Source organism: Octopus bimaculoides, chromosome 7 (assembly GCF_046866305.1).
Source record: "Octopus bimaculoides isolate indiv1 chromosome 7, ASM4686630v1, whole genome shotgun sequence".
In the NCBI taxonomy this organism is placed as follows: domain Eukaryota; kingdom Metazoa; phylum Mollusca; class Cephalopoda; order Octopoda; family Octopodidae; genus Octopus; species Octopus bimaculoides.
Genome location: NC_142934.1, coordinates 14,315,186 through 14,338,019, shown reverse-complemented (window position 1 = coordinate 14,338,019; position 22,834 = coordinate 14,315,186). Strand labels below are relative to the sequence as shown.

Genomic DNA, 22,834 nt, shown 5'->3' with positions numbered 1-22,834 from the left:
GGTTCCGGGTTCAGTCCCACAGCATGGCGCCTTGGGTAAGTGTCTTCTACTATAGCGTTGGGCCAACCAAAGCCTTGTGAGTGGATCTGGTAGACGGAACTGAAAGAAGCCCGTCGTATATATATATATATATATATATATATATATATATACACGATGGGATTCATTCAGTTTCCATCAATCAAATCCACTCACAAGACTTACATGTCGCATGTCTTCCTAGGTCTACCTCTTTCACAGGTTCCCTCCGAAGTTGGAGATCAGCACTTCTTTACACAGCTGTCCTCATCCATATGCATCATATGACCATACCAATGCAGTCATCTCTTTTGCACACCACATCTGATGCTCCTTATGCCCAACTATGCTAACACTCTGTCATACTGGAGCACCACCTTAAAGGGTTTTAGTCGAAGAAAGCGACCCCAGGACTTATCTTTTGTAGGCCTTGTACCTATTCTACTGGTATCTTTTGCTGAACTAAGTTACATAAGCACACCAGCATCAGTTGTCAAGTGATGGCCAGGATACAAATGCACACACACACAAATATATGTACATATGTACATCATCATCGTCGTTTAACGTCCGCTTTCCATGCTAGCATGGGCTGGACAATTTGACTGAAGACTAGTGGACCAGGAGGTGACACCAGGCTCCAATCTGATTTAGCAGAGTTTCTACAGCTTGATGCCCTTCCTAACGCCAACCACTCTGAGAGTGTAGTGGGTGCTTTTACGTGCCACCGGCACGAGGGCCAGTCAGGCTTTTGAACAGAAAGGTTATGAGAGGAAAAAATGGGAGAGAAAGAATTCTGTTCTATATTTAAGAGATGAGGAATTATGTACATTATTTACATTTGATAGATATTTGTCCGCATCTTGTTTGTTGTTAACACAACATTTCAGCCGACATACCCTCCAGCCTTCACCAGGTGTCTTGGGGAAACTTCGAACCTGGGTTCCCATTCCTAAGGTATTTTTCGATGTTATTATTATTATTATTATTATGATTATTATTATTCAGGTCACTGCTTGGAATCAAACCTGGAATTTGGGGGTTAATAGCCTGCGCTCTTAACCATTATACCAAATAATATCGAAAAATACCTTAGGAATGAGAACCCAGGTTCAAAACTTCCCCAGACACCTGATGAAGGCTGGAGGGTATATCAGCTGAAACACTGTGTTAACAACAAACAAGATATATACATATGTGTGTGTGTGTGTGTGTATGTATATATAAAACCACATGGTTGCAAAGCAAGCTTTTTACCCACAGTCAGGCTTGCACCTCTCGTTTCACTTCACTGTGTCCCTGTCATTTTTTCTCGCCCCTCCTTAATTCTTCTGTCCCTCTGCCTCTACCTCACTCTCTTCTCTCCCCACGTGATGAGTGTTTGGCCAAGCCTGACCTTTCTTTCTTGGTTCGGCCGCCATCTGTGCAACATTTATATTCCTCCCTGTGCCTGTGAAATCTTGCATCCTTGCCGTAAGGTTTTATTTCCACATACGCCAGCTTAATTTAATTTGTCCTTAGTCGAAAGACACCTGTTGTTATGTCCTGTTATTTGTATTTGTGTAACATTCTTCGTTTTTTTTTCCATCCTTGTTTTCGTATATATTAGCTGCTTTCTTCCAAGGAATCTAATGCTCTTAGCTTAGTTTTTCCTTGGGGTGGGCCATGTTAGAGCAATCTCAAGTATAACCAGCTGAAACTCGACTGAGGATAGAAAACTCCGAATGACCCGTCCTTGTTTTCTTTGTATCGTCTGTCTAGATGTTTTGTTGTCCCTTTTTTGTATCACCTAACTGTCTGGATGTTTTGCATCCTTATCCCATTTTGTATTTTATATATATATATATATACAAATAGTAAATGAGTATATGCATATATACGTACAGGTATGTGCATACCGACATCCACCTGTATGTATAGGTGCATATCTGGGTACAGGACATTGCAAACAAACGTAGACGAGAAAACACACGAGCCACATAGAGAACATTCTACTTCATCAGCTACCCACGTTTTAACACCGGCGTTTCGACGAGCTTCGGGCATATACATGCATATATACATACATATACAGGGGTGGCAAAAGTAGATATACAGTTGCTTAATTGGAATGTCCTTTTCATTTCTCTATTTCTTTTTTAGAATAAGAATGGCAAGAACATTCCACTCATATTTAGCAACAGTATACCTACTTTTGCCCATGCCCTGTTTAGTATTCATTATTAATTTTCAATTAATTAGTCATTCACTTTGTAATTACACATGCAATGACTGAAAATTAAAAATTACTAACCCCCCACCATCACCACCACCAGTAAAGAAGCTGATATTATGAAACTACAGACAGTGAATGAAATGTTTAATATGCCTTTTAGAAAACCTGTCAGCGCTTCTGGTTAACATCCAAAGTGTATCATATGCTTCAATTGTATTCAAATGTTTATATTAAATAATTTAGCATACTGAACTTAAACTAGATGAATAAATGTTGTAGATTTAGTGAATTTTATTTATAAATATAGTGAGTATGTCTTTTCTTTTTTATAGTCTGATGTCTATCATTAAAACAGTATATCTTCAAAGTTTCAAATTATGACAAAATGACAGAAAAAGCAAAAGGCTCTGTGTAATGCTACAATCTTAAGGGAGATTACTGCCAAAAAATGCTATTCCTGGATTATTTCCCTTTAATAATTGTATAACTAATGTCGATCTTAAGACATAAACCAGCACATATCAACTGCGGCCCTCAAGCATCTTTCCGACAGGCCCCGACGATCTTCCTTTTATAAATATAATAACATTTTCTTTAATTGACCTATGTCTTGCTAGTTTTGGTGCAGCCCCCTAAAAATGTCCCAGTTTTGGCTCTGGCCTGGATATTAATAAGGTTGAGAGCCACTGATTGCTGAACTTGCTAGGAATAATAACCAAATTTCCCTCAAGCAATAACTGATCTGTTTCAATAAAATAGAATGTCTTGACTATGACATTAAGTCCCTCATGTATAAGTAGATGGGATAGTTACTTCTGGAACGCCCTTGATCCTATAGATCTATTCAATCAGGATTGACCCGTACCTCATCAATAACATCAAAGTAGCTCCATTCGTTTCTCAGGAAATATCTCTGGCCATGGTGAAATATCACTTTGCTTAGAAACAGGTTAGTTGGGGTTAACAACAAGAAGGGCATCTGGTGGCCATAGAAACTCGTCCTCAATAAAATCCATCCAATCCATGTAAGCATGGAGATGTGGACATTAAAACGATGATGAAGACTTGTGAAGTGAAAGACACAGTCAATAATGAAGTCCTGAATATACAAATAGATGGAATGGCCATAAAGGAATGAACTGTTGAGCTGGAGCACAAGACATTTGAAGCAGTGCTCTGTAAGCCCTATATAGTTTGTTAATGTATGGCTGTTAGAGACATCAGCACAATATATAATGCCTTTCTCTAGGAATTTCTTCTTTAGTAGTTTGGAGAGGAGTTTATATTTCAGTAATTGCATATCAACTCCCTTTGCTCTATGCATGCTTGTTATACTTTTACCTAGTGCATTTTAATTATTACAAGTTTTCCACGTGGCTGTAACTCATCTTTATGCTGGATAAAAAGGTGAAGAATAGCTTCACCTTTATGTACAGTTAAGAGAAATAGCTGTTAATTAAATGTATTCTGATTAAGGGAAAGAAATATTTTGCAACATTGATGTTTACACTAATGTTGTGGTGAGTTATATCATATGATGTTCATTTTCTTAGTGTTTTTGGGAGTGGTTGCTAGACAATGCTGATAATTAATTCATTCTTTCTTGACATCAAATACATTACTGTGTTTCACTATAGAATTCAATAACCCTGCTGAAAATGGCTCCATTATGCAATAAAGTACTTATCCTCTTGCTTATATTCATATAAGCTTATATAAGTAAGCATAACTTTTTTATTAACTGATATACATCATTCAAATTGCATATATTGATAGAGTAAATCTTCCTCTATACAAAGGTACTACACAACATATCCCCATCAAAAGTGATGCATTTGTACCTACAATGAACCCAACTCTTCAATCAGGTTTGCACTGTTGTACTCACTTCTTCTCAGCCACTTTCACCTCGTTTGTATCTTCAAATTGTTGTCCCCAAAAAGATTCATACATCAGACCAAATAGGTGGAAATTCAAAGGCAACAGATCTGAAGTTATGAGGGACCACTAACCAATACAATTTGCTTGTTGCCTGATTGTTGTGAGATCATATATTGTCATAATAAATGTGGATCATTTTCAAATTCTTGTTCAATCTCTTCCACCTAATGATTTCTCTAAATTGTTTGGATGTCTCAATGTACCGCTCACTGTTCACAGTACAACCACATTCCAGAAAGTCAAGGAGAATAATGCCCTTAACTTCTCAAATAGCAATCACCATGACTTTGTGAGCTGATTGCTGGCTCTTGAATTTTTTTAGGCCTTGGACAAGACACCATTGCATGTAAAGAGCGTTGATCTCCAGATCATAAAATACAACTGGTGTTATATTTTTATGATCCTGTCACCACATCATAAAAATAAGTGTGTCTTCATTGGCTTCCAATGGATCCAAGCACACTTCCATTCTTTTCTCCACTAACATACCCACAACAGGTGAAATTAGATCTGATTTATTGTAAAACCACACACCACTTCAAAGACTGAAAATAATTTGAGATGAACTGTGCCTCATGTAGGAAACTAGATTTAAAGCTTATCAACAATAAATAATTTCAGAATTATTTCATATAGGAATATTTTTACAGATAGTTTTGTATATTTTTACAAAGTATAATTACACAAACTTACTTAAATATCTAAATATGTGACAAGAATTGTTCATAAGATAATTTTTAGGACTATTATCCTCATTTTTAGAGATGGAATAGTTTTTAATATCTATGTCAAACAGGTCAATGGGATTAACAGAATCAGTAGAAAAGTGAACAAAATATTCAGTTACATCAAATTACATCCAATTAGTCCAACCCATACCAGCATGGAAAACAGACATTAAAGGATAATGATGATCCCTTTGCAAACTGGGTTTAAGTTCCACCAGGAATAACCTTACCTTTGATCCATCATGGATCAATAAGAGAAATACCAGTGAAAAACTAGATTGATCTAATTGACTCCTTGAAAATTTGTAATTTTATGCCAACATTAGAAAACATTATTTATATCTACATATATTTCAAATTAGCATTTTCCATCTCTGGTGAGATGATGTCTCAAAGATATCAGTCATATAGTTTCTCATTTGTGTGATTACGTCGGTGAATAGTTAAATTGCTCTTGTGTGAGAATGTCTTACTGCAAATATCACACTGGTATGGTCTCTCACCAGTGTGAATACGTTTATGAATTTTTAATGTGCTATTGTGTGAGAATGTTTGACCACAAATATCACAGTGATATGGTTTCTCGCCTGTATGAGTGCGTTTGTGACTTATCAATTGTTGTTTTCGAGAGAATGTTTTACCACAAACATCGCAGTGATATGGTTTCTCACCTGTGTGAATACGTATGTGAAGAGTCAAATGTTCTTTCCGAGAGAATGTTTTACTACAGTTATCACAGCAGTATGGTTTCTCACCTGTATGAATACTTTTATGGCTCGTTAATTTATTACATTGTGAGAAAGTTTTACCACAGATATCACAATGATATGGTTTCTCACCTGTATGAATACGTTTATGAATAGTTAAATGTTCTTTTCGGGAGAATGATTTACCACAGATATCACAATGATATGGTTTCTCACCTGTGTGAGTACATATATGGCGAGTTAATGTTGAACTTTCAAAAAATGCTTTACCACATACATTGCAGTGATAGGGTCTCTCACCTTTATGAATACGCTTGTGACTTGTCAAAAGTCCATTCTGAGAGAATGCTTTAAAGCAGATACCACACGTATATGATTTCTTGTTTATCCATACTTGTGCCATGTGAGATACATCTTTAATATCAGGTTGTGTTTCTCCATTAACCTGACTCTCACACACTTTCTCTTCCATAATATCAATTAGTGTTTAATAAATTCAAGAATAATCCTTTCCTTTAAATCATTTAATGATGATGCATCCATCTATGAAACACCATGTTGTTATGGTTACCACACTTGGCTGTTGTCCTCCACAAAGTCAAGAGTTCAAAACTTGCTACCAAATTTATTATCTCTAACAGTAAACATCAAAAGTTGAAAATATTTGTAAATATTTCTCAGCTATAAAGAAATCCTTCCAAAGTTCATTAGATGGGATTCATTGCACATTCTTTATCTCTGTAGTCAGAAATGAGCCACCAAAATTCAAGCTATATGTTCCAGTTATAATAATAGTCTGTTCAAGGTTTCTTTTATAAATATATCAAGTTTATCCGCAATACAAAACAATCTAAGAATTACTTTCAGTCAGCAAAGGAAATTTCTTCAAGTCTATATCCCTGATCTTACACATCTTCCTGAAAATGTCATTTTTCTGATTTCCACATTCTTAATATCATTCCTTGATTGGTAAAACATTTCCTGAAATGATAAAACCATGCATAATATAAGAAACAATGAAATGTTAATGCTGAGATTATTAGAAAAAAACTTAACCAAATATATTAAATATAAAAACACAAAGCACAACATATATGATATCTACAAAGAAAAGATGCAATGGTATGGATATGTGGCAGAGATGGTCTTGAAAGGAAATCATTGTGGAAGAATCAGCAGCAATGAAGACATTGGAATGTTTACAGGAAATTTATTATGGAAGGGTGTGTTGTATAAAAAGGAATTAAGATTTTCATCTAGACAAATAACAATTATTATGATAATAAAAATGCTGACGATGATTTCTAAATTTAGTACAAACCCTTAAATTATTGTTCAGAAAGGAGGTATACCAGTTGAACTGACACTAACAAAGTAAATATTTCCTCAATGCTGAAGATTTGAAAAACGAAGTCAGCTTTAGGAGAGTTTTAACTCAGAATGCAAGAATAGAGTGAGATGCCACAAACCATTTAGTCTGTCACTATACTATTTCTGTTGCCGTTTCTTTCTAATATGTATGCATACATATATATATATATATATATATATATATATATATATATATATATATATAAGGATAGTTGCAATAAAACCATGTCAATTAAGTAATGTCTGAACAATCTAATCGTGTCCCAATTCTGCTGGACAGAATATGGGCACTAAACATCAAAATAAATGGATTGAATATACTGGTGAGAGGAGAGCCACCACCCACAAGTACCAGGACTATTTGAATATAGATTTCCGCATGTTTTAAAACGTATTAAATTAAAGTAATGAAAGAACTGTTTGTGTCATGAACCTCAGAACCTTCCAACCCATTCTCTCTCTCTCTCTCTCTCCAAATAACAAACTAACATGAGCAGTCCTTATATTCCTTTTAATTTTCTCCTTTTACATATATGAAAACGAAGGGCGGTTTGAGCTGAATCAGAAGAAAAAACAAAAAACTTGAAGGATGACCCTAAAGATTTTACGCCGCTATAATAATGTAAATTATTTTAATACACCTTAATAGTACATCTAAACTACAATAAAACGATTGTCAAGAATGAGGATCCAACTTCGTCATGAAAAGAATTCAGAAGAGACATTATAATATGTGGTGTTGTTGATAGGTCAAGAGTAATGAAAAGGGAGTGACAGCGCACGCCAGGAACAGAGGTTTTAACGTCTTGTAGTAGAGTGGGCCTTGGCCACTCAACCAGGAAAATATAGATCAGTTAAATATATGAAAAATATATTATTCACAGAAGCTAAAAAATATCGTTAGTCATCCTACGAATAACGACATCAACAGTTAACGGTTACTTCACGAGCAATTTATCATATGTTTATAGACTGCATTAAAGTCTCTTTGTAGCTGGATCTCCTTAAGACTTAAACTGAACTAAAAACAAAACAACCAGCAGATATATCTTCAAAGATCTACTTACCGTCTTATTGTGCCTTCATCCGTTTTTTAAAGTAATAATATTGACAGTTCTAACACATTACCAGTATATACGTAGAAAAACATCGTAAAATGGCTGACGATGGTTTCAGCTAAATTTTATTAGAGTTATCTTCCTTGGTCCTTAACTCAGCTGTCACTTGATGGAACAGATTGTGTCACTGGCTGGGATACTGTGTAGATTTTCTTTTATTCTTTTACTTGTTTCAGTCATTCGACTGCGGCCATGCTGGAGCACCGCCTTTAGTCGACCCCAGGACTTATTCTTTGGAAGCCTAGTACTTATTCCATCGGTCTCTTTTGCCGAACCGCTAGGTTACGGGGACGTAAACACACCACCATCGGTTGTCAAAGGATGTTGGACATTAACGGTCGGAAAGAGACCGTATCTCTTGACAGAGTAAAGAAGGCTTTCTCTGAGTCTTATTCCACTACCTGACATACCTGTCACATTCACTCCACTTTCAATCTCAAACATCCTTACATGCTTCCAAACAACATTCGCAAGCATCACATTCAACTTCACCTTATGTCGCACGAACTTAGCCACATAAACTGTCCAAAACTATCTATATTTAATCACCTTTCGTATTAACATAAACTGTGCCTGTTGATATTCAATCTGTTTTCAACAAACTACAGTTTAACAAACTATTTTGCTGCATTTTCTCTTTGCACATTTTATTACACGTATTTCATCTGTTACATGCGTTTGTTTTTACATGTTTCTATTCCTTTATTCGCATAATCTTGTATTTGCATGCATTGTTTACATATTGCCGTTTCCATGATTTATCCCTTTTCCACGCTCTTTGTGTCCCTGCTCCTCCTTGTGTAATACGAACAATCACCTGTTTCATTGCCTACAGTTTGACTCTTTGCCTGCTCGGCCTTTTCATTCCTTTCGGTCTGAGGGAAGGTAACGCAGGCAACGCTATTCGCTATCAAAGAATGTATATATGCATTTTAATACTTTTGTGACAACTAGTATTTAACACAACAAAGCTTATACAAAGCTTTACATTTTACTTTTGACAATCTTTTTCTAAAAAAGTGAAACTGGTCAAGTGAATAAACATCTTTAAAATTGCATTTTCAAACCTTTCATATATATACGACGTCGAGGGTTCCAGTTGATCCGATCACCGGAACAGCCTGCTCGTGAAATTAACGTGCAAGTGGCTGAGCACTCCACAGACACGTGTACCCTTAACGAAGTTCTCGGGGATATTCAGCGTGACACAGTGTGACAAGGCTGACCCTTTGAATTACAGGCACAACAGAAACAGGAAGTAAGAGTGAGAGAAAGTTGTAGTGAAAGAGTACAGCAGGGTTCGCCACCATCCCCTACCGGAGCCTCGTGGAGCTTTAGATGTTTTCGCTCAATAAACACTCACAACGCCCGGTCTGGGAATCGAAACCGCGATCCTATGACCGCGAGTCTGCTGTCCTAACCACTGGGCCATTGCGCCTCCACACACACACACACACACACACATATATGTATGTATATATATATCTATATATATATATATATATACACACACACACACACACAAGGGGATGCTGAAAAATGTATAGTGACTATCAGTGGAATTTTCCTGTTCTTATTGGATGTTTTCAAGGTCTCTCCTCACAAATGTAGGGCATGTCAGGTGTGAGGTATTTAGGTTATATCTGAATGCGAGACGATAACTGTTCAGTGAAGTGTTGAAATTTTATAACCTGCATTGGTTTGTATGTACGTAAAAGAAACTCGCTGAGGTGTGAGTGATACAACCGAACTTCAAGAAACTCTATGTCAGTGACTGTAATAGCTGATTTCATCTAATGATTTACAACAGCGTTTCTCAATCTTTTTGTCCCATGCCCCAGCTGTGTGGTAAGTAGCTTGCTTACCAACCACATGGTTTCGGGTTCATTCCCACTGCGTGGCACCTTGGGCAAGTGTCTTCTACTATAGCCTTGTGAGTGGATTTGGTAGGATGAAACTGAAAGAAGCCTGTCGTATATGTGTATGTATGTATGTATGTGTGTATATGTTTGTGCGTCTGTGTTTGTCCCCCCCAGCATCGCTTGACAACCGATGGTGGTGTGTTTACGTCCCCCGTAACTTAGCAGTTCGGCAAAAGAGACCAATAGAATAAGTACTAGGCTTCCAAAGAATAAGTCCTGGGGTCGATTTGCTCAACTAAAACGCGGTGCTCCAGCATGGCCGCAGTCAAATGACTGAAACAAGTAAAAGAGAGTAGTGCATGCAATCACAACCAGAGTAGAAGAAAATGAGGATGTCAGTCGATTCAAATACCTGGGAAGTGTGGTCAGAACATAAAAACAAAGAATGAGAAAGCTACATCTATCTTTAGAATGCTTAGACTCATCTGGAGATCATAGACCTTACCTTATCAATAAACACAAAACTTGGGATCTTTAACACAAGCATGAAGAGGATTTAGGTTCGAATTCCATGGTCCTTCATTCCTTACACAAACTTCATATCTGTCATCCATATGCAGAAAGAAACCATTATTGCAAACACACAGTCGATAACTTTGCTATGTAATACTTCCTCAAATACTCACATTACTAATAAAGTCCGAATCAAAACTCTACATTTAGCATATCTGGTGTCCAGGATCAATCTGTATCTTTTGCAGGACTTTGCTTGCACCTAGTCTTCCTATCTGTTTAACTGCTTCTCTGAGATCTGAACAACAGAAAAACTTGAAATAGGCTGCAACTTTTAGGAAGACAAAAATTGAAAAAAAACAAAACAAATGGAAACCATTTTTTACAAAGTAAAGCAAACATGGGCATACTTTTATTTTCAAATAATTTCATATATTTTATTCATTCTTTATACTTCACATATTTCTTTATATAAATACATTTATTTTTATTGGCACTTTATATTTTTATAGACAATATTCCATGAGAAACAATCTTTTGAAGGACAAAATGTTACATAAAAAAAAACAATTCATTTTTCAAAATATACATTTATTGTCTGCTGTGAATGACAATTAACAATGTTCATACAAGACTAATTATTATTATTAAAGTTAATCCAAAGTAAAATTTGAAATGCAAACAATGCATTTTGCAAATAGCATCAATTTACAGACAAATTCATACATTTATATCAAATACAATTGCAAATTACATACAAAATTTATATCATTTAAGAATTCACCAAGCAAATGGCTATGTTTAAAACAGCAGTTTGTGGAGGGTTCTGGAATAAAAGATACAAAAATATCCTTAACCTACTTTCAATTTAGAGGCAAAAAATTAATAATCTATTGGAAGAATAAAATATGGAAATACTTCCAAAGGAATAAATCATATTTATGAAATTACATTTCAATATATATTATTTTATACTATTTTGTTAGACCTGAACCATAAGTAAAATCTGCTAATGACAAAACAGAACATTTTGCATGTTAAGAATGGTAAAATGTTTCTTTTTTTTCGTTTTTTTTTGGGGGGGGGGGGGTAATTTTTCACCTGTCCAAAGCATTTCTGTGAGTTTGTCCTAAATGTCCAAGTTCTCAGGTTTTTCATTAAACCATTTTTACTGTGGTGGTTGAAAAAATTGGAAATGCATATTATATATGATGTGCAGACACCAGGGAAATGTCTCGCAAAAATGTGATACACAGGACAGGCAAAGGACATTCTCTAACATCATTCTATCAAAATGTCACAATAACACAATATACTATTTCATCCATTTTCCCCAAGATTTACTATAAATTCTGATATAAAACATCTATAGGCACCCTATTATTATATATTATTATGATGTAACAGTTTCTTTCATCATGCAATACTCTCCAGTTATGACAACAATAGTTTCACCACTGGGTTAATATATTTGAGATTAGTTAAAAATTAAAAAAAGACAGTTACTACTGAATATTTTACCAGAAAAATATGACCTCTATGAGTATGTTTACAAAGCGTTAATGTATTGGTCAGTGAGAATTTTATACTGCATTTTATCACAGTATAAACATATAATTTATCGACTGCATGGTTATGCTAAGGAGCCAAATAAAATGCCTGTTCCACACGAATGTTTTACCATAGATATCACAATGGTATAAGAAAAATTATGCACCCACTACAGAGCAAAGTTCATTCCCTCAAAAATACATTTGGTCACCTTGACTTCAGGTCAAGCATTTTTAGTTTGTATTTTGTCCTCATGACTATGCAAATGAAAGTTTGCATTTTTTGTCATATCTACACCACTTGGTGATTAATTCTGGATAGTGATAGTCATTAAATCTAAATGAAGAGGCTGTGAACCAGTGACTTTTAGAAATTAGTTGGGTCTCACTCCAAGTATCTTTATGCCTACAGCAGGCTACAGATCCAGGCAGTAAATTAGGTGAAGTATTTTAGTGCAAGAGATTGCTATGAAAAATCACTCAAGACTGAGATGCCTTGTATTTTGGGGGACTTTAAGGTTTCCAGTCGTCTGTTGGTCAAGATTAGTGAAGATGAGGTTCAAGACTTTTACTGATTTATTTCTTTGTGCTGATGAAAGACACCGTGTTACCATATTTCCTGTTAATGGTGCTTTCATGAATCCTGATGTGAGGTGTTTAGTTTGAACATGGATGTTGCTGTATGGAGAAATTTTAAGAATGATGGTTGGATTCATCTGCACAAGTGTTTCTTTTTAAAACGAATGTATTTGTGGTGGTGAAACAGGAGGCATCATGAAGAAGATTTGTTGAGGTCAGTGTAGAACTGGAAATGATACACACGAGAAATGTAGAAGTCTTTACAGTGGGTGTGTTGTATATTGGTGAGGTGGAGGATTCCATGAATTCTCTTGGCAAGGAACCAAATGACTCTGCTGCAGTTTGGGAGGCAAGGGAGCTTCCAGGCTTTGTGGTGCACTAAAGAACTCTTTACTTTTCTGATGGTGAATATCTATAGTATTGTTATGTGAGAATTGGTTACAATAGACATCATTTTGGTATGGTTGTTCATTTGTGCGAATACATTTATGCTCTGTTAAAATGTTACTTGTAGAGAATGTCTTACCACAAATATCACAAGAATATGGTTTTTCTCCATTGTGAGTACGTTTATGAAGCACCAAATAGTAATTTCGAGAGAATGTTTTACCACATATGTCACAATGGTAATCATTTGTGTGAATATGTTTGTGCCTAATTAAATATCTTTTCAGTGCAAATACTTTACCACAGACATCACACTGGTTTGAGTTGTCTGTGTGAATATCTTTATTATGAGATGTTGACTTTTCACTTTCAGTTAATTTCTCACCAGAGATATCATTACTTTGGTAAGATTCCTCACCTTTATGAGTACGTTTGTGCCTAAGTAAATACCTCTTCTGTGCAAATACTTTATTACAGATATCACACTTGTGCAATTTCTGACCAGTGTGAACATGCTTGTGAATAGCAAAATCTGCATGGATAGGGAATGATTTACCACAGATATCACAGTTGTAAGGTTTCTTCTTATTGTGGATACGTTTGTGTCTAATTAAATATCTTTTCCTTGAGAATATCTTACCACAGATATCACACTCATGAGATTTCTCTGAGTGAATAAGTTTATGAGAAGCTAAATTTTCACTGGTTGTGAACTTTTTATCACAGACGTCACACGGGAAAGGTCTCTCAACAGTGTGAATGCGTTTGTGACGAGTTAAATCTCCAGTAATTGAAAATGTTTTACTGCAGACATCACAGCTGAATGGTTTCTCACCTGTGTGAACAGTTTGATGATTAGTTAAATGGCCACGTTGAGAGAATGCTTTACCACAGATATCACACTTGTATGGCTTCTTATCCGAATGAATACGTTTATGGCATGATAAATTTCCAGTTGTTGAGAATGTTTTACCACAGATATTACACTCGTATGGTTTTTCACCTGTATGTTTACGTTTATGACAAGTTAGATTTGCACTACCAGAGAATGATTTACCACAGATCTCACATTCATATGGCTTTTCCCCAGTATGAATACGTCTGTGACGTTTCAAGTATTCTTTCCGAGAAAATGCACTGCTACAGCTATCACATTTGTATGGTTTCTCTCCTGAGTGAATATGCTTGTGATAATTTAAACTCACAATTTTAGAGAACACCTTACCACAGATATCACATTCATATGGTTTCTCATCAGTGTGAGTGCACTTATGGCTAGCTAAAACTTTACTTTTAGAAAATTTTCTACCACAGATATCACAATGGTACACCTTATTCTCTGACGGAATACATTTATGATTACATAAACTGTCTAGTGACATGAATGTTTTGCCACAGACATCACAATAGCTTGGGCTTTCACTCACATGTGTAAGCTCGTGGAGAGTTAACTTAGTTTTCCGTGAGAATGTTTTATCACAGGTGTCACACTTGTACGGCTTTTTATCTATGTGGATATATTTGTGATTTATCAAACTTTCCATGTCGTTGAAGAGTTTGAAACACACATCACAAGTGTGTGATTTCTTCAGTGTTTCTGTCTGCATCTTAGGAGATAAATCTTTCTTATGAGTGTCTGTTTCAATGGGAACCTCACTCTTACATACGGTTTCCTCCATAATGTTGTCTGCCAGTCATAAACTATAAACGTAAATCTTTTCTTGATAATTTTAGAAATTACTTCAAGATTATACCATTGATGTCACATGTCTTCTTTGATGAAATCATCCTCCAGCCACATCTAACCTTTTTTTCATTCCATGACCATTCAAGAGAGATTCCCTGAAATAATAGAAAAGTATAAAATTATAAAGAGCAATGGAATGTGAATATATACACAAAAGGCATCCATGCCAACAGTACATAAAAGGCACTCACTACACTCTTGGAGTAGCTGGCATGAAGAAATAATCCAACCATAGACACCAAACCAAACCAGGCTGAAGTCTGGTATAGCTCTCCAGCTTACCAGTTCCAGTCAAACGGTCCAACCCATGCCAGCATAGAAAATGGACACTAAATGATGATGACGATAGAAAGCTCAAGCCTAACTTTTACTTCATCATTGGCTTCAGACACCCAGTAAAATCACACATTCTTGTAGTAAATAACGATTCAAGGCTTCCTGTCTTTTGGCTTAATCCAATTCTTTATCAATCTACCTTACATATCAATAAGATTGTAAAGACTTGGGCAAGTGCCCCCTACAGTAGCCCTGGACCAACCAATGCCTTTGAGGGAATCTGATAGCAAGAAACTGAGTGGAAGCCCATTGTGTGTATGAGTGTATATATATATATATATATGCGTGTATGTGTGTATTTATTTGTTTTAGTCATTTGACTGCAGCTATGCTGGAGCACCACCTCAAAGAGTTTTAGTCAGACAAAGCAACCACAGGAGTTATTTTTTAAGCCTAGCATATATTCTATCAGTTTCTTTGCTAAACCATTAAGTTATGGGAATGTAAACACACCAAGACCAGTTGTCAAGCGGTGATAGGGGGGGGGCAAATACAGACACGAAGATATATATACATATATATATGTGGCAGGCTTCTTTCAGTTTCCGTCTACCAAATCCACTCAGCCTGAAGATATAGAAGAAGACACTTGCCCAAGGTGCCACACAGTGGGACTGAGCCCGGATCCATGTGGTTGGTAAGCAAGCCTCTTACCACACAGCCACGCCTGCACCTATGTGTGTGTGTGTGTGTATATATATATATATATATATATATATATATATATATATATATATATATACACACACACACACACACACATGTGCTTATGTGTATATCTTTGTTACCCCCACCTCCATTTCACAATCAGTGTTGGTTTGTTTACATTCCCGTAATTTAGCAATTTGTCAAAAGAGACTGACAGAATAAGTATCAGACTTTAAAAACAAAACATAATTACTGATGTCAATTTGTTTGACAAAAACCTGTTAAAGCAGTGCCCCAGTGTGGCTGCTGTCCAACAACTGAAACAAGTAAGAGACAAGAGAAAAACTAACAATCGACAAAATAATTTGTCAATGCACGATGCATAGACAACCAAAGGCCTTAACTTTACAAACCCACAACTGATTCACTCACATTTATATGTAGCTGCTGCATAAACAAAAACCTTTAATTCTCATTCTTGCCTATTTGTCTCACTACCAGATACACCAAATACAAAGAACTTGTTAGATTACACAAACCCTGACTTGTCATGATACAATCTGCTCTATTAGCTTAAAACAATGCTCATCTCAAGCCCTAACTAAGCTCATCCTTTCTCTCTACTGATTGATGTAAATCCACTTAATTTCATTACCTTAATCCTCTAGCATTCAAATTACAATGTCAAATGTAATGCTTATTTGAATTAATCATGCATTATCTCATAGCTTCAAGATTTCAATGATGGGGTTATTTTTACCATGACATTGTGGGGTAGGTGTGAGAGGCCAGATCTGGCCAGTTTGAACATAAAACTGGTATAATATGTGAGTTAGATATGGCTGGTTTAAATGCTAAAAGGTTAAGCTCTTAAGTTCAGTGACCACATGTACAGTTTCTTATTTTTTTAATACCCACACGGGGCTAAACATAGAGGGGACAAATAAAGGGATTAAGTCGATTACATCGCCCCCAGTGCATAACTGGTACTGATTTAATCGACCCCGAAAGGCTGAAAGGCTAAGTCGATCTCGGCGGAATCTGAACTCAGAACGTAAAGACAGACGAAATACCACTAAGCAATTCGCCCGGCATGCTAACGTTTCTGCCAGCTCGCCGCCTTAAGTTTCTGTAGAGCCAAACCTAACACTCTCTAATACACAAATGGTTGCCCTTATTTTCAGCAATATATTTGCCTTTCACATCAACAATTGGTCAACTCTGACATCAGAATATCTAAAGTTGCATGCTTATTGATTCCATCAGTCTCATATCTCTTAGAATGGAAATGTCCTGCTCTATCACAAAGTACTGTTTGGTCTCTCACTCAAACTTACATTTCATCAAATCTGACATACACAAAGACTCTTCCTCCTGTACATTAATGATACTTTTTGCTATTTTTTACTCTAATCACACACACTTTCCTATGCATACGTCATTAGTTTTCTACTCTTTGCAATTTCACACACAAGCATCATCCATATACAAACAACACAGCAGAACTCTCTTGCTTCCATGCATCACACACCCAATAGGCTCTCTCCAACCAAAACTTTTAATTCTTGACCAAAAAGTATTTCTATTAACTTGGCAGAATTCTCTTTATATCTCTCTACATCTCACCTATGAAGTTTCTATAAGTAATTCTCGTAGAGAGCGCCTACATATTTGCTGTCCACATAGCATCCAACACCATGCTGTACACACTGGAATAAATCTCTAAACTATCCCTTTCTATCCTATGAGGCTCACCACATGACATACATACCAAGGGTCATAGTACCTCGTATCAAACTAACATGCCTCTGCCTTGACACCTCCTCCAAACTATGTGCCCTAAAGTGAACTCTTATCCTCACCAAACTCTTCAATCTCTCTTTAGGGACCTATCTAGATCTTTGGAACCCATATTACAGTATGTTCCTCTTTAAGAAGAGTACCTTTTCTGACCCTAGCAAATATTGTTGTAATAGCTACTTGCAATATCTCAAAGAAGAAGGAGCCACATTCTCCAAAATGTTAATTATCTCATCCTCCTAAATTACCACCAGTATGGTTTCTGCAAAACCAAATTCACTGGACATCTACTCTTCTACATTACTTGTCAATGAGTCCTTGCCCTCAAAAAATCTGATGCAAACATTCATGTATAGCATGCAAAATTGAGAGATTTATCAGTATCTCATCTTATCTGGATCAGTGCCACAACAGCATGCAGGAATGGAGTTCTCTCTGACCAACACTACCAAATTATATGTACTCTATAGTTTGGTTTTCTTCCCTTCTCCCATATACATTAACAACCTATATACCATCACCAGTAACACCATTTATTCCATACCATTCTCCTTAAAGCATAAAAGAGTTATCATTATCATCTAGGTAAGTCACATTATAACTGCACTGACTCCATAAGCAGAGATTTCAAAAACATTATCCAATAGAGTCACATCTTTTCTACAATACAAAAAACACTTCTTCAAATGACTGTCACATCACAATTCTGTCCCACATTAGCTTTTGTAGGTTTTCAGTTTCATACTGCATGTCTCTGCCAATACCATCAATACAGTTGAATGGCTTTCATCCTTTATTATCATGCAGAACTATCCAAATATCAACATCTGATATGGTCAGGTGGTCAGCACAATAGCAATGGCAAACAAAGCCTACTCTACATTGAACAATACTAGAGATGAGTAGAATGTATCCATAAACCTTCTCATTGGTCTGATGGTCATGCAATGAGATGCTTTGAGCACTCATAAGAAGCTTGGCATATGTACCATCAAGGCAGTCTTGAAGCTGCTCTTTCACAATCCCAGTTTCAGCTCCACAGAAAAGAATACTCTCTACAAATGCCCAGACAGAAGGCCAACATTGTTGACTTTGAAATGCTCCATTGCCAGATGTTTTGAAGCTTGTTACATGTAACATAGGATTGTCTTTAGTGTGTCAGGAAGTCTTTCTTACTGTGAACAACATAAGGCCTAAGGTACTTGAAGTTACTGGCCTCCTTAAGTTATGGAGCCATCACCAGAATAAATTGGCAAGTGGTTTTCATTCTCATTGATGGACATGTACTCAGTCTTCTACACAAATTTTTTTTTAAATTACAACACAATAAAACAATACTATATTCCACTCACTGCTAAACATGAAAAGCATTAAGGTAGGAGCCCCAATATTTCTACAAATGCTTTCACTGCTATCAATGAAAATCTTTCCAAATGAACACACTCTCAACGTAGCAAAGACTGGCCTTCTTTTGCAGAGCCTAAAAATACCTTTGCCTCTAAACATTACTAACCTTTTACAAATCTCAAGTGAAACCCAATTGAGTACTGTCCCTACATCGGAAACTGTGTTGCCACTACACATACATTGCAGATCATACCTATCTCCCCAACAAAGGAACTGATTGGCATGAAGTCATTCACCAACCTCTAGACCAAAGATATGCTATTTTTTTTTATTTGTTTTTTCTTTTTCTACAGCTACTACAATTTCTCTGCTGCTTGGAGGTGGCTGGTTTCATGCCAACTCCACTCTTAATTCACCTATCTCTCCTACTTTCACCACCTGTATCGTGCCTGCCTCTTCTGACCCAGTAACTTCCTCTTAGAAAGTAAATATTAAGTTGTTGCATGGAAAGAACGATTAGCCATTTTTGTTATTTTGTGGAATTTGTACAAATAACGTGGAATCTTCCAAGGTGCGAATTAGGAGCCAGCTTAAATATTAATATGAATCAAACAGCGAGCTGAAATGGTCCGACACTGATTAAGTTTTGTATCTAGACGGACGGTTTTCAACACGTTCTTACAACATTGCATAAATTCACCTCCAATAATTTTTTTAATATGTAAAATAAACTTGTAACATGTTTCTGTGTAGCTTTTCTATATAGTATAATATTTGCTTCTGCTAAATAATGCAGGCTGCTCCACTTTTCACCTTTACAAACAAAACGAAAAAAAAAAACTTTCATAATTTATATGTAAAATAAAATTTGCAATATCATTGTCCTGACACACACATACACATATTATGAAAATCTAGAATTTGTCGCATGAAAGCGCGAAATTATGCATAACTCCTTTTTTTTTTTATATTCGACTTCGAGAATTATTTTGAAATTTTGAAAACATACATTTGGTAGAATCGTAAAGTGTGAACTTCCAGTAAAAATAGTCGAAAAGTTTTTAAATGAAAGGTAAGGGGAGGGGCAAATTAAAAAAAAAAACGAAATTATGATTTTATTACTACAGAATCAATCTTCCATATTGAAACAGAAATACCAAGAAACTCCCAAACACGGCCGGTTAAATGGTGAACATGCACCAGAATTCCGTGACTTCAAAAAAAAAAAATAAATAACGAAAAATACGATTCTGGAAACAAACAAAAAAAATCACAAATTCAATTTTTAATCTCTGCCTCTTCGTGAAACTGCTAAATCTTCCATCATTATAAAATAAAGTAATGACGGCTAGTGCATTACCGATCTAATTCAAAATTTTAAACTACCCTAACTATATATAAACAGTATTTTGTAGTCGTTTGTTAACAATAAAAACTTTCTAAAACTGTTTGAATGTTTCTTCAGGCTTGTAAACACCTGTGATTCTCCCTAACAGATTAAATATACATTTAAAAAAGCTCATTTGAATATTTGCCAACATTTGAAATGACCCTGTCACAACCATTTCTATTAAGGACACGTGTATACATACACACTGCTTTTTATAACAACAAAAAGGGTGAAGAAATTTAATGAGATTTTATTGAAGGAGTGTGATTAATAATTTGAACCTGCAGATTTTTTTTTAATTTATAAACAATTCAGAAAATTCTCGAGGAAAACAAAATAGAAAAATTAAGTAAACGGCTGGTTTGTGTATCTTGATACAGCATGGGAGGGGAGAACAAAAGATGAACAAAGTGAAATTTAACAAGTTTTATTTTATATTTTGTTGAAGCCTTAAGCTTTCATGCTTAAATTAGAAAAAAAAACCGAAGAAATTTTCGAAATCGAAAATACAAAATGGGAGGGTACTTGTTCTGGAAACATATGAAAGAATTTTCGAGAAAAAGGTTATGAAGGGAGCTTATTTCGGACTTCACCAGAAACAAAATGTGAAAGAAATTGTTGTATAGTGCTCAGGTGCTGAGATTATGTAGTATACCTAATAAGAATCATAAATAGTATTTTTATATTAATAAATTGCTTTAAAATTATTTAAATTTCACACATTCGTTAAATTGTACGCACACGTGACAGTGGGGCACTTTTGGATATGTAGCAAGTTTTTTTAATTAAACGGTTTGTGTAATTAACAAGGTTGTTAATTAACTACGAGGACGAGGCAACTATTACTTACATAAGCTAATATTTTAAAACTTAAAACAAAATATTACTGGAATAACAAACAGAAAAGAACAATCGTAAGTTTATAGTTATATCTTTACGATAGCGGGGTGGGATAGAAACAGTGTTAACTTCATTTAACCCATTACCGCCAATAATTCTATTAACTGGAATTTTTTTATGTAACTTTGAAGATTTCTAGCATAAAACAGCCTTAGAAACATGCTGGAATGATCAAAATAACATTTTAAATAGAAATAAGCGAGATATTGGGTGAAAAATTAGCAAACCTCATTTGAATATCAGAGAAATATACCTAATAGATATAGCAAAAAGGTTAGATATGTGTAAATATTGACAGATAATTACGAAATTTGTAATTTTTAAGTGATCTCATATGAGATCACTGGTAGGTAATGGGTTAAACATTTATTGTTTGTATTACGGTGTCAAAATATTCGTCGCTCGAAACTGCGACCTGATTGCTAATAACGTTTTATATGCAATCGTTTCAGGTTCAACACATACTTGCCTGGCAAGTACACCTCTGAAAATCATATCTCTTACCCTAGCTGAAAGATTGAAAATTGTGAAGTGTTTCAGGAACAGAAATGTAATGAAAACAGTAGTAAATTAATTGAAAAATATAAAAGTAACGAGTTCGTTAAAGGAACTTATTAAAGAGCATTGCTTTTATATGTTATTTTTTTTCTTTTAATGTTTGAAACTACGACATATCTACACAAGGGTGCCTGCCACTTCCGACTTTTGTTTTTATAATCAGAATCTACACCATCTGAAAGGTCTTTGTAGAAAATTTCATTTAAAAATATATCCAGTTTTTTGTCTAAGGTACTATTCAAGAAGGGCGGAGTGGAGGACACACTTGTTTAGTATGCCAAAAACAAAATTAACGAACCAGATATTAACGACAAAAGTAAGTTACTTCATGGCTTTATAAACTACTTCAAAGTTTTCCTATCGTACGAAGTGTGTAAAACATTCAATCTAAAGATAATCAAGAGTAGAGGTATATGTATACAACTTACTGTGTTGTATTTTTCTGCGCTATTTGGTGTGTAGTTAGATGTAATAAATGAGGAAATGTGTGGACATTTAACAAAAATACAATTACATAGAATGTTCATAAAGACATTGCTGATAAGATAGCAGAAACTAAGTGATAACATTTCACTAACTAATCGACAATATCAGTAGCCTGACTTTCGTAGCTGATTAATGAAACAAAAAATGTGTTAAAAGCAAAATGTATTTATAAATGTATATCTATATATATTGCATATATATATATATATATATATATATATATATATATATATATATATATATATATATATATATATATATATATATATATATATATATATATATATATATATATATGCAATATATATATATATATGTGTGTGTGTGTGTGTGTGTGTGTGTTCAGAATATATATATATATATATAGAGAGAGAGAGAGAGATATATATATATATACACACACACATGTGTGTGAGTTTACACGAATACATTTAGACAGAAGTATGCATTATGTATATTTATTTATACGCGTTTACGCTCATAATTGTAGATATATACATTCATAATTTATATTACATATATCTAGTTAGCCAATAAGCTGTCACGGCGCGTAGATTTAAATATGCTTAATTGTCCATCGAAAATGTAGGCGCGGGCATGGCTGTGTGGTTAGGAAGCTTGCTTCCCAGCTGT

At 35.2% G+C, this 22,834-nt stretch overlaps 2 protein-coding genes across 2 annotated transcripts; both read right to left on the bottom strand.

The window, feature by feature from the left end:
* Positions 1-2,504: 2,504 nt before the first annotated feature.
* Positions 2,505-8,830, bottom strand: LOC106871128 (uncharacterized). Its single transcript, XM_014917439.3, has 2 exons — positions 8,048-8,830; positions 2,505-6,590 (listed from the first exon to the last, which is right to left on the bottom strand). The coding sequence occupies exon 2, from the start codon at positions 6,079-6,081 to the stop codon at positions 5,302-5,304; it is 780 nt and encodes a 259-aa protein (XP_014772925.1). The 5' UTR covers positions 6,082-6,590; positions 8,048-8,830; the 3' UTR covers positions 2,505-5,301.
* Positions 8,831-11,047: 2,217 nt separating this feature from the next.
* LOC106871136 (uncharacterized) lies at positions 11,048-22,251 on the bottom strand. Its single transcript, XM_014917446.3, has 2 exons — positions 22,144-22,251; positions 11,048-14,831 (listed from the first exon to the last, which is right to left on the bottom strand). Exon 2 carries the CDS (start codon positions 14,666-14,668, stop codon positions 12,863-12,865), a length of 1,806 nt encoding a protein of 601 aa, XP_014772932.1. The 5' UTR covers positions 14,669-14,831; positions 22,144-22,251; the 3' UTR covers positions 11,048-12,862.
* Positions 22,252-22,834: the final 583 nt, after the last annotated feature.

Bases quoted from the DNA above. Each gene is read 5' to 3' on its own strand.
- LOC106871136 (XM_014917446.3), bottom strand. From the start codon at position 14,668: ATGGAGGAAACCGTATGTAAGAGTGAGGTTCCCATTGAAACAGACACT.
- LOC106871128 (XM_014917439.3), bottom strand. From the start codon at position 6,081: ATGGAAGAGAAAGTGTGTGAGAGTCAGGTTAATGGAGAAACACAACCT.